At 35.7% G+C, this 14,969-nt stretch overlaps 1 protein-coding gene across 2 annotated transcripts in view; it reads left to right on the top strand.

Moving 5' to 3' along the window:
* CERT1 (ceramide transporter 1) overlaps positions 1-13,386 on the top strand; it is a 97,903-nt gene extending 84,517 nt beyond the window's left edge. For both annotated transcript variants that reach the window (XM_026498773.4, XM_026498772.4), the window contains 6 exons: positions 1,278-1,410; positions 2,350-2,420; positions 4,946-5,074; positions 5,611-5,740; positions 6,896-7,032; positions 10,290-13,386. In XM_026498773.4, coding sequence (XP_026354558.1) covers positions 1,278-1,410; positions 2,350-2,420; positions 4,946-5,074; positions 5,611-5,740; positions 6,896-7,023 — 591 coding nt within the window. In that variant the 3' untranslated portion in view covers positions 7,024-7,032; positions 10,290-13,386. The remainder of the gene's footprint in view (positions 1-1,277; positions 1,411-2,349; positions 2,421-4,945; positions 5,075-5,610; positions 5,741-6,895; positions 7,033-10,289) is intronic.
* The last annotated feature ends 1,583 nt before the right edge of the window (positions 13,387-14,969 follow it).

The raw sequence follows: 14,969 nt of genomic DNA, 5'->3' as shown, positions 1-14,969 counted from the left end.
TAGAGAATAAGTGTTCCTACAGTCCACAATCTTAGAGAGAGAGGGCTTGGATTATGGAGAGTATCAAATAGCCCACCAAGGAGAATAGTCAGTTCTCTGTAGCTGTAGCTTAGCCACTGTGTGCAAAGTAACATTTTAGGAAGACTAAGCTGATAAGGAAGAAACTAGAGACCAAGTATACCACCTAAGAGAATCAAGTACTCAGGGATGAAAGCCTACCTAAAAGAAGTAACCAGTAGTATAAAAGTCAAGCTGTTGGATGTCTTATAGAAGATTAATGACAAGCTTAAGAGCTATGTGGAGTGTGAGGGGAGGATTTAAAAGTCTAAAGTTTCCAGTTTGGGTGACTGGGAAAATAGCAGTCCCAATAACATGAATAAATAAGCATGTAGGGAAAAGTAGTTTGATGAGACAGATTTTAAGAAAGAAACTATATGTGAAATGCCTAACAGTGTCTGGACCCATAAAGCACTCCATAAATTGAGAGCTACAGTAACATGATTATTCATTTCTCAAAATAACTTAATGCAAAACTTCCTAAAGTAGCAGAACTATAATTTTGAGATAATTAATTTTACTTAGCACTTTAGGTACACAATTTCAGTATTTAAAGAAAGATAGCATAGGGGCTCCTGGGAGGCTCAGTTAGTTAAACCTCCAACTCTTGATTTTGGCTCAGGTCATGATCTCAAGGATCGGGAGATTAAGCCCTATGTTGGGCTCTACCCTGGGAGTGGAGCCTGCTTAAAATTCTCTTTTTCCCTTTCCCTCTGCGCCCCCCCCCCTCCACTCACATGCTCTCTCTTTCTCTCTCTCCAAAAAAAATAAAAAATAAAAAGCAAGATAACATAGATCTTCATGCCATTTTAGCTTTGACTCATTGATTCAACAAATAATTGAGAGCCTGCTATGTTTCAGATACTATTCTAGATGCGGGGTATGTAGATTGAACAAAACTGTCTTAAATCAGTGTCCTTAAGGAGATGATGTTCTAACCAGGCTTAATTTAACAACTCGTGTAATTAGGTGTTTGTTGCATATGCATGTTGTTCATTGTTGAAGTTTACGCCAAATTTGTAGTTTTAAGTATTTTTGATGTGTTGTCAATAATTTGAGATTTTAAATTTTCTTTTAGCAGAATATTTATGTTCCATAAATAGATTTTCACAAATGAAATTCTAAAAAGCAGCAAAATTTAAAAGCCTGCTTTCAAGTTTGTACTTTAGGAGTTTGATTTTTATTTTTCAAATTTGGATTTTTAAATATATCCTCTTTAGGTATATAGAAGGGAAGTAGAAGAAAACGGAATCGTTCTGGATCCTTTGAAAGCTACCCATGCGGTGAAAGGTGTTACAGGACATGAGGTCTGCAATTACTTCTGGAATGTTGATGTTCGCAATGATTGGGAAAGTAAGCTGCCATTTATTAATATATCTTAATATAATTATTATTTTGTTTTTATTTTGAATATAATGTCAAATCCAACCCAGTCTTTGCATGTTATCTACAGTTTACAAAGTCAGTGTAGAAAATATATGTAAAATCTGATAATAGCTTGCATTTACTTTTTTTTTTAACTTACATTTAAATAGAGCTTTACAGTGAAATAGAGCTTGTACAGTGAAAACACTGTACAAAATGGTTCTAACTATATTACAGCATTTGATCCAGTACTTCAGTAATCCTGCCTGATAGGTAGGTAAAAAAATAAAGTTCAGATAGGTTAAGTGACTTGTCAGAAGCCACAGAGCCTAGTTAGTAGAAAGGCCAGAACTAAAATTAAAGGTTTCTGTTTTATCATCTACTTTCCCAGACTGTTGTTCCCTTAGTAAACCCTGGACAGACCTGCTGTGGTCTGTTTAGAGTTATTCTTGGGGTATGTGTGTTGTGTGTGTGGGTGTATGTTCCTCTTAGGAACCAAATTTCTTAAATACAGATAGTTTTGAACATCATAAGATGTTTATCAATGACAGTTTGATGTTCTTTTTTCACAAATATAGTCACATAAGCCTATATAGAACCAGTTTATTCAGTTTCAGTAAATTAGAGATTACAGGAAACGGTCATAGTATTAGATAGGAACTTGTGTCTGAATAACACAGTGTGATTAGAATTGCTTTCTTGTTGTGGAAGCTGGATATTGGGCCAAAGAAAATGAGGTTTCCTGTGATCAGGTCTCATGCCCACTGTCTGTAGCCCTGATATGAACTTCCCTCCCTGTGGACTTAGCCAATATAGGGCAGAATTCTGCTCATGTTATCACAGGGTCCATCAGTATAAGTGAGTTAATCACATTCTAGGAAGAAATAATGTATCTTTTTGGCTACTAATATTTTCTCTTCATTTCAGCAACTATAGAAAACTTTCATGTGGTGGAAACATTAGCTGATAATGCAATCATCATTTATCAAACGCACAAGGTAAAGATCTCTTCATCCCAAAGGGATTTCACTGTAGTTCAAACTGAGACATAGAAATTCCCTAAAGTAAAATTTGGCAGGAAATTATACGCCATAAAAAATCCAAAGACTTTACTAATGATGCATGAATATCACATATTTGAAAGGATATCAGCTCCTTTAAGGCAGAATCTGAGAATATCCAGGAACAGTGTGTTTGATAAAGATCTCCAGTTTAGTTATGTGGACTTAAAGTTTAGAAAATACTGAAATCCTGTTAAATGTTTTTGTAGCATCTAGTCTTTGTAGGAGATGAGTGACTATTACCAAATACAAAAGTGAATCATAGTTTCCTGTGACCATAGTAATAAGGGGAATGGAAAGTATGTTACTAATATATGTTAAGACTGATAGATATGAAAGTCATCTAAGTGGTTTATCTGAAAACAAGTGAAAATTGCTAAGCATAACTGTTAAGGAGTTGGTCATATAGCAGAGCATATGGAAACATTGTCATTTAAATAGGTTCACTTTCATTTGACTTTTACTTCATCTCTTCCTCTGCTATTCTAGATATTTAAAATAGAAGAACTAACATTTCTCTTACCTTATTCTGCTCTGTTCCCTGAAAATTGCCAAATAATATTTTGTGTAAAGAACAATAAACAGGGGTGGTACATGGGAGGATGGGCAAAATAAATGAAGGGAGTTAAAAGGCACAAACTTCCAGTTATAAAATAAATAAGTAACAGAGGTGAAAAGTACAGCATTAGTCACTAATATTGTAATAAGGCTGCAGTAACAGATGGTGACTACACTTACTGTGATAAGCCCGGAATAATGTATCAGATTGTCAAATCAGTATGTTGTACCCCTGAACCTAATGTAACATTCAGTTAAAAAAAGGAAGATAATAAAAAGGAACTATAATTTTGGAAAGATCCATTCAATATAATACTGTATGTTATATAAGAAATACAATAATTCAGTAGGTACTTCATTTTTCTCTCCTTTAAATGACTTTTTAATTGAGCTGAATATATGACAATATTGTGGGTTTGTTATGTATTTCTTGAACTCAGTTCAGTCATGTGAGGCATCTTGTATATAATGATTTTGAGCTAGGCTTGATTTTACATGGTAGCTGCTCAAGAAATGTGTAAAAAATACATTTTAGGTCAACTTTACTTCAATTAAAAAAGAAATACATAACAATGAAGATTCTGCTTCAGCATACAGATTTGGGGCGTCTAAGGGAAGCTTAAAATTTAGTAAATGTTAAAAATACCAATTAATTGCTTTATAATTTGGAATGAATAGAAATGACCAATAATTTAGAGTCAGAAGAATCTTAGAATCTGAGGATAGTTGATCTTGGAAAACAATCTGCTGAAAATATTTCACTTCATAAATAGTAGATGGAGGGAGGAATTTATATAGGTTGTATTACGATCACTTTTTGAAAAATAAAACTAAAAACTATTAAAAGAATGTCTCTTAAATGTAATAAAATTTAAGTTATAAGTGAATAAACAAATTGTCTTGGCATAATTTTTTTCAACAAAATTCAGTAATGCTATACAACTTTCCTTTTAAATTTGGCTTCTTTTATAGTCTGATCTTAAAGAGGGCTACTTCTTTCCTGATATTTAAGTCATTCTCATTCTTTAAATTTTCATCTTATCCTCATCCTTGTGGATTTGCATTCAATTAGTTCTAACACAACCAAATTTTCCTTTATTATTGGCTTCACATAGATTTGCTCAGCACTTGTTTTCATCTATTTTTGAAATTTAGCATCTTTAAAACATGAACCATTTCATTTCCAAATTATTTGTGTTGTATTGACACTGTTCTTGGCTATTTATTATACTCAACAATTAGGAAAGTCATTGCAAATATTTTCTCTCATTTAAAAGTACATAGTCTCAGTTTTCAGGGATCTCATTTCCATATCATTCCAACATGGTATGTTTCCTTGCATACCATAAAGTTGAAAGGTGCATGCAGTCTAATTGATTTGGTGTTCTTCAGATGTGATAATGGTGTATCAAAGGAGCAGTCTTCTTACACTGAAATCTTAGCTTTTAGGTCTCTGAACACTCTAAACAGAGGTTAATACTGTACCTAGAAGCAGAACAGTACCAGGGACTTGGGAGCGGGTAATGGGGAGTTAATTGCTTCCTGAGTACAGAGTTTCTGTTTGGGATGATAAAAAATTTTGGAAATAGTGGTGATACTTACATAATATTATGAATGTAATGTCACTTAAAAATGCTTTAAATGGCAAAAATTTTTGTTACATATAACCACCGTTTTAAAAAAATAGATTATTCCTTTGATGCTATTATTTGCAAAGCCATTAATTCATTGTTCATAATTAATCCTTCTCTGGTACTTTCAGATGCTTTCCATTTAAAATTTGACAGATTTTACCTTTGCCTAAGATACTTAGGGGTTTTACATATGTTTCTCTGTTAGTTCCATATTACATATGAATTTAAAAGTAGTTTATTATTTTCAAAAGATTTTTACTTCCTCCACAGAGAGTGTGGCCTGCTTCTCAGCGAGATGTATTATATCTTTCTGCCATTCGAAAGATACCAGCCTTGACTGAAAATGACCCTGAAACCTGGATAGTGTGTAATTTTTCTGTGGATCATGACAGTGCTCCTGTAAGTGCACTTGTATAAATGTGTATAGTTGTGCAGTATAAAGCTGAACACACAGTGCGGAGCAAGAGTGAGACACACACAGATACTTACCTGATAACATTTCTTAGGTTTTGTTTTATGTCGTATTGGCTCCTTGGAACAGTATAGCCCATGTGTTACCCAAGGGCAGCAGTCATGGCTGTGAACACCCAGCAAGGGCTGTTTGCCTTTCCTGCAGAGGTTAGAGGAAACAGAACCAAAGGGGTAGATAATGGAAGGCTGCTTTCCACAGTTCCCTCTCAAGCCATGATCAACTGCTAGCAAAACCTCTGTGGTTTCTGTCTCCATTTAGGTCCATCCACTGCTTAAGAGGAGGGAGAATCATTCCTGATGTCATAGCAGCTCGGCATGTGTTATTTATTGGTCCTTATAAAATTTTATTGGAGATGTTGATGAGCTGTGGTTTTGGATACCCTAATGTACTATTAGACCAGTAAGGATTATGAAATACTAGGCATCTACAATATTGATATTTTGTTTTTGTTATTTGTTGGCAGCTAAACAATCGATGTGTCCGTGCCAAAATAAATATTGCTATGATTTGTCAAACCTTGGTAAGCCCACCAGAGGGAAACCAGGAGATCAGCAGGGACAACATTCTATGCAAGATTACATATGTAGCTAATGGTATGTATTTCGGGGTTTCTTTTGCTACACACTTTCTTTTCTTTCTTTTTTTTTTTTTACTATTATTTTACGTAATCTCTACACCCAAGTGGGGCTTGAACTCACAACCCTGAGATCAAGAGTCACATGCTCTTCTAACGGAGCCAGCCAGGCATCTCCTAGATTTTCTTACTATGATCTAAATGCCTTTTTAATTTTTTTATCATTTAGATTAGTGATTTTTAATTTGGAGAGATGTGTATTAGAATTATCAGGAAACTTTGAAAATAACCTGTCTGAATTTCACCCCGAACTACTCTATCATAATTTCTGAGGCCAGGGCTAGGTAGATAAATTTTTTTTTTAAAGATTTTATTTATTTATTCGATAGAGATAGAGACAGCCAGCGAGAGAGGGAACACAAGCAGGGGGAGTGGGAGAGGAAGAAGCAGGCTCATAGTGGAGGAGCCTGATGTGGGGCTCGATCCCATAATGCCGGGATCACGCCCTGAGCCGAAGGCAGATGCTTAACCACTGTGCCACCCAGGCGCCCCTAGGTAGATAAATTTTAATACTTCATCTCTAGATCACTTTCACATGTGCTTGGCTTTAAGAAGCTTCTTATTATATATTTGTCTAATAAAATATATGTGTAATTAGGAGTATAAGCAATAGTAATTAAGGAAGTTAACAGTTCTTTTTCTCATTGTCAGCTTTTTTGTTTTCTGAATCATTGCCTGCTAGGTTTCTTACTATACTACATCCATTTCCCACCTGCAGGAGTCACTGGAGTCCCTCTAATCAAATCCTCAAACCTTCTTCATGCAGGGACATAACTGCTACTACATTTAAAGAGACAGTTATGCCTGAATGAGGTATTATTTGATTATAGTAGCGTTTGACAAATCTAGCATAACCTAAAATGGTGCTCTATTAATATTTGCATATAATTTAGGGAGCCAGGAACATTTTAGACAGGTAATAAATGCTTTCTTATTTGCTGTGTGTTCTTGTCTGGTGGTTAGCATGAAGGAATTAATGGTCAGGTCAGAATTTTAAGAGATGTTGACTATTCCAATGTGAGAAATTTTTTAAAAGCAAAGGAACAAAATGAGCAGTTCACATACATTTGAAGAATTGTATCTTAACAGGTTTTAATTTTCCTTTTTCTTGCAGTGAACCCTGGAGGATGGGCACCAGCCTCAGTGTTAAGGGCAGTGGCAAAGCGAGAGTATCCAAAGTTTCTAAAACGTTTTACTTCTTATGTCCAAGAAAAAACTGCAGGAAAGCCCATTTTGTTCTAGTATTAACAGGTACTGGAAGATATATATTATCCTTTCTAAAAAACTTTGACTAATATGACCTTGCAGATATTAAAATTTAGTTAATTGTTGGAAGTAGTTTCTTTTTATGATGTTCCCAGAGTTGTAGTTGTAGTTTTTAGCCTTTAAAACATGTTTTTTCTGCATATGTTAGATAGTATCCACTTATGCAAAGAGATGTTAACATTTATGGAGCCATAGAATTCCAGAAGGACAAATTGCCCATATTTTTCCCTTCCCAGAAATTACTTTAGGTTCATTGTTTATTCTTCCTTACTTCTGTATGTATGTTGTGAGTGACATTCATTATTATTTTTTAAAAATGCATTTATTCTATTCTTGCTGTTTTGCAGTTTGCTTTTTCTACCTAACAATATATCTTGACTGTTATTGCATAGAAAGACATGAGACATATAAAACTATCTCATTTCTTTAAAATCTGTTATATCAGTGTTGCAGAATATGTTAGCCAGTCCCACGTTAATGTCTGGATTGGTTCAATATTTTGACTGCCAAATATGCGCTGAACGTCTTTGCAGAAAGAGCTGGAATGTTTAATTTTTTTAATAAAGATTTTATTTATTTATTTGGGAGATGGAGAGAGAGCGTGCAGGAGCAGGGTGGGGCAGGGGCGGGGGTGAGGGAGGAGCAGACTCCCCACTGAGCAGGGAGCCCGATGCAGGACTGGATCCCAGGCTGTGTTAATAACATGGTTCATAGTCTGAAAAGATAAACAGTGAAATTTATCCTTGCCCCTACTCACCCAGTTAAGCCCTCCTTCCAGCCCCAAATCAAAGGGCATAACTGCTGTAACTAGTTTCTTATGTATCTTTCCAGAGAATTTTGTATGCCTAAATAAGCAAATACACATGTATTCATCCACACATACACTTTTTTGTTGTTCTTCAAGAAAACACACTGTTCTGCATCTTGTTTTTGCACTTGCTTTACTGTAAAGGTCTTTACATAATACTATGGGCCTCCCTCATTTTTTTGCGGCTATACAGTATCCCATCGTATGGATGTGCATAATTTATCTAACCAGTCCTTGCTAGACATTGAAGTTGTTTCCAGTTTTTGCTAGACCGGGTTATAATTCTATCCACCTGCAAGTTGATATGTGGGATAAATTACTAGATATGACACTGCCAGCACCTTTAGGGGGTCTGTGCATGTATAATTTAGGTATTGCCCCCTGAGAGGACGTATTAACGTACCGTGTCACCAGCAATAGCGTATCGTAGTGCCTGTTTCCCTGTACCCTCTCATACAATGTATGAAATAGAACTTGGATTGTTCCCACCTTGATAAGTAAAAAATACTCTCTCAGTGTAGTTTTTATTGTATTTCTCTTACTATGAATAGTTTGAACATTTTTTGGTCCATTTGAGAACAATTTGTATAATTCTATAGCTGTGAACTCTCAGTATGTGTTAACGTTTAAATTTTTGATTAGAGATTGCAAAGTATAATTCATAAGCCACAAGTATATATGAACGTCCTCTCATTCTCACCTATATTGAATATTAAATTATTGGCTGAGAAATGTATATTCTTGGGTCACTTTCCTTAGATAAAAGTAATACGTTCAGTAATTAAATAATGACTGATATTTTTAACCAATTCTGGTTTCTGATGCTGTTTTTGGTATGCCTTTCTTAAAAAACTAGAAGAAAAACAAAAAAACCTCAAAGGCTAAATTTATTGTTAGATACTAATACAAGAGTTGTTGCAGTGATGTCACAGATACTTAGCTTTTCCCAGGAAAAAGCTTACCTAAAAATGTTAAACAGATTCTGGTCTTATCTGAATGGTTCATGTTTTGGGATACAAACTGACCTTCGAGAGACTCTCTCTTCCAGCATAAGTGTGCACTGCATAAATGTGCTATTTTTAGAATATCTTGTACTTTAGAATTGTTATGGCTAGATCTGGACAGGAAATTTGCTGGTTTTGTCTCTGCACTGTTATCTCAAATAAACCAGAAACATGATGCCACATGATGGCATCAGGCTTGTCACCTGACTTACCTGGATATCTCTCCCCACAGCCTTAAGATGTCGAAAGCATGCTCTTTGCTCTAATCAAGACCAGGTGTGCAGCTGTAATCTGCTTTCTCTCTTCTTCACCTCTACCCTGAGCCTTGCTGATAAGCAGGGCAGAAAATATAACTATGTATTAAGCAAAAGAAATCAAAATGCAGTTATAAATAGAACATGCTCTCAACTGTGTTCAAAAAGAAGAATAATTTTCTTAAGCATTTGAAAAATACATGCTAATATTATTAACAGTATTTGCCTCAGAACTGTTGGATTTGGGGCATTGTTTTATTGACTGTATGTCTGTGTGAGTCTGCGTATGTCTGTGTGTGCGCACGCATACCTATGCACACAGGACCTGGAAGGGAGGGGATTGAAATTCAACTCAGAAGAAGGAGGAAACATTGTTTGTGGACGTATGTGAGTGTATGTAAAGAGAGACCTGAAAAGATGTACTGGCCCAAAAGTTAGCTCTGGCCATGAGTCCATTTGAGCTTCTTTCTGACAAAGAACCAACTTCAAACCTTAACATAGTAATATTTGTTTCATAATGTTTGGAAAGATATATGTATGAAGTAGATCCTAGCATAGAGTGGGGGGTGAGGGGAGAGAGAATCTTAAGCAGACTCCACGCTCACTGCAGAGCCCGATGCAGGGCTTGATCTCATTACCCTGAGATCACGACCAGAACCGAAATTAAAAGTCAGACACTTAACCGACTGAGCCACCCAGGTGCCCCTCATAGTCAGAACTCTTAAACTCACGTGACAATGTCTGAGTATGGTTGTTTAAGATAAGACAGATCTCTTTCCCAGGGCTTAAATAAAACTTGCAAATTCTTGATAAATGGTATTGTATAGCATAATTTGTATTAAAGACTAAGAAGAAGGAAATGCTGGTTTGGGGGGTACAAATCCAGAGACTTCTGGTTGATTCCCTCTTTGCTTATTTATCTATGGTGTATTTCCTTTTTTTCCTGGCTCTCAAAACATTCCTTAGGCTTTCTATTTCTTGCTGATGAGATAAGTTTCAAATACGTAAGGTTAATAATTTTATATTTTTAAAGGTGAAAATCTTTAAAGCATAAATTTCTAATAGAGATCTGTGCATTCCATGAATTCAGAGGGTAGGAGAAACCTGTTTGGGTAGTCTTACAGCTGTTAGTAATAATATATTGCTTAATCTTTTTACTTGTTTTCTTTCCTGCAGTGACTGAAGCAAGGCTGTGTGACATTCCATGTTGGAGGAAAAAATAAAAAACAAAATTGAATGCTCTAAGCTGGAACATAGGATCTATAGCCTTGTCTGTGGCCCAACACCCTGGCCTTGTGTACAAAAATGAAGAAATATTGCAATAGCAAAGGTGAACATCTAACACTAGCTGTCTCCTGCTAGATCTCCTCGCTCAGCATATAACTATAAATACATGTAAAATTACATGTATATGGCTATATTTTTATTTGCTTGCTCCTAGAAGAGAAAAAAAATCAACTTTGAATCACAACTAGGAATTGATGCTTTAATTTTTGGAAACTTTTTCAGAATTTTTAATTTACAATGGTCCGGCCTAAGATCCTCATTTGTATCAGGTTTTGTGCACAAAAGAAAAGCACAAAAGTTGAATGCACATGGGGCGTGTGCTTTCTGTGCACCAGATATCTGGATGGGGCTCTTTTTTCAGGCCTGTGGTTAAATCTGTGTTCAGAATTTTTTGACTTTTTTGCTTTGTATAATCATAGAATTCATTGCTGCTGATTTCTATAACGATTCATGTTGTTACGTAAAGTGTCTCTTAATAACTGAGGGCTGTCAATAACCTGTGATTTTGCCTTTTCTATAGTCTTACTCCTATGAAGAACCTTGGTTCTGATGGAGAAAGAGTGAAAAGCTTTATTTTCCCCCCAGGTATCTTTATATTTCTATTGTATTTTTAGTTGTGTACTGTGTGCTGCAGATTTTTTTCAGTTTGTTTACAAACACAATTTGGTAATTCCTCAATTGGTTCTGCCTGCCTCCAAACAGAAACATACAAATCTTGTGGGTATAAACTACTTTCTGGTACAATGGTAAGGATAAAATGAGCTCATGTTTTCTTGAAATTGGTAAGAAGATATACGGTATTTCTTGTTAAGGCAAATCAGGCTGTCTGGGTCTGGCATTTGATTCAGTGTCTCTGGTATTCATTAACAGGCATGTTTGTTAGTTCTTCTAATTTGGGTCCATTTAAAGGCTGTGTTGCAAGATCTGCATCGAAAACGTGAGCAGTGCTCCTGTTTGCCTCTTGCTCAGAATTTTCAGCAGAGCAGTAAAGGATTCCATGTGATTCAAACTGAAATTCTTCCCTTAGTTGCTGTAAGAACTTAAACGTAAAATACCTTCTTTAGTTTTAGGCGTCTGTGAAATACCTTGAAGCATGGAGTTGAGGCAAGGAATGGTACTCACTGAAGTAGAAATGACTGCCCACTTCTAAATCTTCATTGTGTTTATACACAAATGTGCTTACATATGTCAGAGGCATTTTGTAGATGCTTTGCTGACTTGTTCATCTCTGTAGAAACACGAAAATCAGACCCATTTTGTAAAGCGGAAAGTCATGTCACTTGGAACATGTCCTGTATATATTTCATATATGGTGATGGAGTCTTAATGATGAATGCAAGGTGATAATTTAATGATGGGATTAGTCTGGTCACTTAATATGCACAATCCTGGAAGTGAATTACTTGCATCAGATATAGTGGTATTTATTCTGTACAGAGAGAAAAATACATATAAAACATATGCTTATATTACATGCACGCAGATTTCATGCTCCATAAATCTTTTCTATTTTTTAATTTACCTTTCTCTAAATGATGTGCATGGAATATGCCTTATTACACAAAAACGCTGTTCATAATTTGTGTGGAAAAGTGCCTATATGGTGGTAATTCTAGTAAGGCAAATAAGACAAATTATCATATGAGTTTACTACATCACCAGTTAACATTTTATATTGTGATGTTTAAAAAAGAAAAGTTTATACCTCAAATGTGTATTTTATTTTACAATCAGCTGTCGGGTTGGGATGGGATATGGGAGGGTTGGGGGGGAGGTTATTCACCATAGCCACTGATGGGAATCTTCAAAAAAATTCTCCACACCCACTATAAATGTTTCTCTGTTTGCCATGTCTGGTAACTGTCATGAACACAGACAAGTAACTTTCATAAGCAAATTGAATAGCTTCATTTTACGAAGGTATGGAACACTTACAAAGCAGTGTCTAAATCTAATTACCGTTAGTTGCATTTGCACTAAATGTTAATGATACACTTTTGCAATTCTGTAAATGAAATGATTACACTAAAAATATTTGTATTTAAAAAAGAAGAAAAAGACACGTTTACCTTTAGATAACTGTACAGGTACTTCACTAGAGTTAATCCCATCCAATCAGATTTAGAAATCAGTTGGGGAATACAAAAAAAGTTTTAAAGAGGTCAAAATTTGGAGAGGTACTAGCCATTTTAAACAATATATGGACCCTCTAGGATTATATCTGTATGACTAATTCCTAGGCAGTGTCTGAATGGACATGATGTTTTCCCAAACACAGTGATTTCTTACTTCTCTTCCCCAAGCAGAAACAAAACAAAAAAATTGTCCTTTTACTCCCCTTTCTACTCACTCTTTTGTACTGTGATGGAAACTTGAAAAATATTGGTCATGATGGGTGTGTCCCTGCGTGCCCACTGTACAGGACGAGAGAGCACAGTGTTTCTCTTGGAATTAAGGACTCCTGATTTTGAGGTGGAGGGTGATCACAGCAGCTCTTGGTTTGGGATCGCCACAAAGGCAGCCAGACCAAGGAGGGGATGGCTGGGAGAGAGGTGTAAGAATAGAAAATAAGGGAAAGGAAAACAGGTTTTCCACTTGTTCAGTTTCATCGGCTAATTTGTACCCCTGTACAACATCAGTGTCAGCTGCTATTAAGAAAATTTTAGTTGGGCTGAGCTGGTTCTCTTGTGCAATTGTGCTGGTTATCTTTAAGCTTATCAATTGTTTGTCCAATTTAACACTTTCACCAGTATTTAGCCCGAGTTGTACAGACAATGTATTTGGATTACCGTCATTGTTCATCTACAGACTCAAAACATAATCATTTTAAAGTACCTTGGGAGTGTGTAGAGTGTAACTATTCTATAATAGCTTTATGATCCTGATGATGTTTTTAAAAAATAATAAAGTTGGATCTTCCATGTTACAATCACAAAATTAAAACCAGTATTTAAAAGTGGAAAAGTATTAAAATATTATGGACAAATGTACTTGCTTGCTTGTTTTCCTTAACCCCAAGATACTGCCTGCATAATTCTGAGTCGTTAAGAGCTTAAAATAACTCGACTTCAGTAGTTTTTAAACTATGAGTTGTAACCCAGTTAAGGATCAAGAAAACAATGTAATTTTTTTTTAAACAAAATAGAACAGAATGGAATAGATCAAGTACATAGCATGTGACTATTTTCATATTTTGTGAATCTTCACATATATATGTACATATATATGCATATATATGTATAAATGTATGCATACACGCACACACACGTGTGTTGTGGAATACAGTGTGAAATGAATTTCTTACTACGGAAGCTGGTCTGAAGTTTTTTTCAAATTGCTAGAAAGTAAAGCCATATGCAGTTGGGTATTTCTTTTTTTCTTTTTAAATTTTTATTTATTTGAGAGAGAGAGTATGCACATGAGCAGTTGGGGGGGGGGGGCAGAGGGAGAAGCAGACTCCCCACTGAGCAAGGAGCCCGACGCGGGACTTGATCCCAGGACCCCGGGATCACGACCCGAGCCGAAGGCAGACTTTATTTATTTATTTTTTTTGTGAATATCATAGCAATTGATTCTCTACTAAACCTTATACAATAGCATCATCCTCAAAGCATATTTATTCCAAGAACCAATACTTAGTGTAGTATACACAAACAATGCTCTTAGCCTAGATATGGTGTTATTTGGGGAGAAAAAGAGAAGAGAAAGATAAAGTTTATATTATCAGGCAATATATGCAAATTCTCTGAAGTCCCACTAATGACCATATTCGAAGGCAGACTTTAATCAGCTGAGCCACCCAGGCTCCCCTGGGTATTTCTAAAATGAAAGCACGGTACCAGTCATGCACACTTACAATTCCGCTACGTGTACTTAGTCAGAAATAAATCATCTCTCATTTATTTATTTAAATAATGTGGCCCACTCCACTTGTTACACTTAGGGAATGCTCTAGAACATTCTAGAGCTTAGGGGTTGCTCTAGAACAACCCCAAGACGCGAAGTGTGGATTTGCAGTTCACTCAGGCAGTGGGTTCCTCCATGGGTTATACTGAAAGGCACTGAGCATATATTCTATCCTAGTGTTCAAAGATACATGCCATCTTAAAAGACATGACCTAAACATAAGCTGACTGCTTAATCTGGTGGGGTGCTGCAGAGAAAATCTGGCTATTGTGTTGAACTTTTTTTAATGTGATACTTACAAATAGTACGTGGTCCTCAGGGCACACTTGTAAGTTTTTAAAGAGTGATTTTAAGTACATGCACTTTTTGCCTTAGGCTGGACCTGAAATATAACCTGCAAATAAGCATAGTTCTAACTAGCTATTTCAGATTGAGTTGGTTTTATGGCATCTTCTAGATTTTGCCATTGTTTGAACTAGATTACAACAGGACTCATTTTGCTAGCATTTGCATTGTTTACCCATTAGAACAAATTTTCTATGAACCTTCCATGTCTGTATACTTTGGATAGCCTTAAATATAAAGTTACTTTTTGGCCTCTTCACTCTCTTCCACAGAATTCAAGTTTAGTACTAGAACATATGTTAACAGTTTCAAGCATAC

This window comes from Ursus arctos, unplaced genomic scaffold (genome assembly GCF_023065955.2).
Source record: "Ursus arctos isolate Adak ecotype North America unplaced genomic scaffold, UrsArc2.0 scaffold_5, whole genome shotgun sequence".
NCBI classification, from domain to species: Eukaryota; Metazoa; Chordata; class Mammalia; order Carnivora; family Ursidae; genus Ursus; species Ursus arctos.
This window is presented reverse-complemented; position numbering and strand designations above follow the sequence as displayed.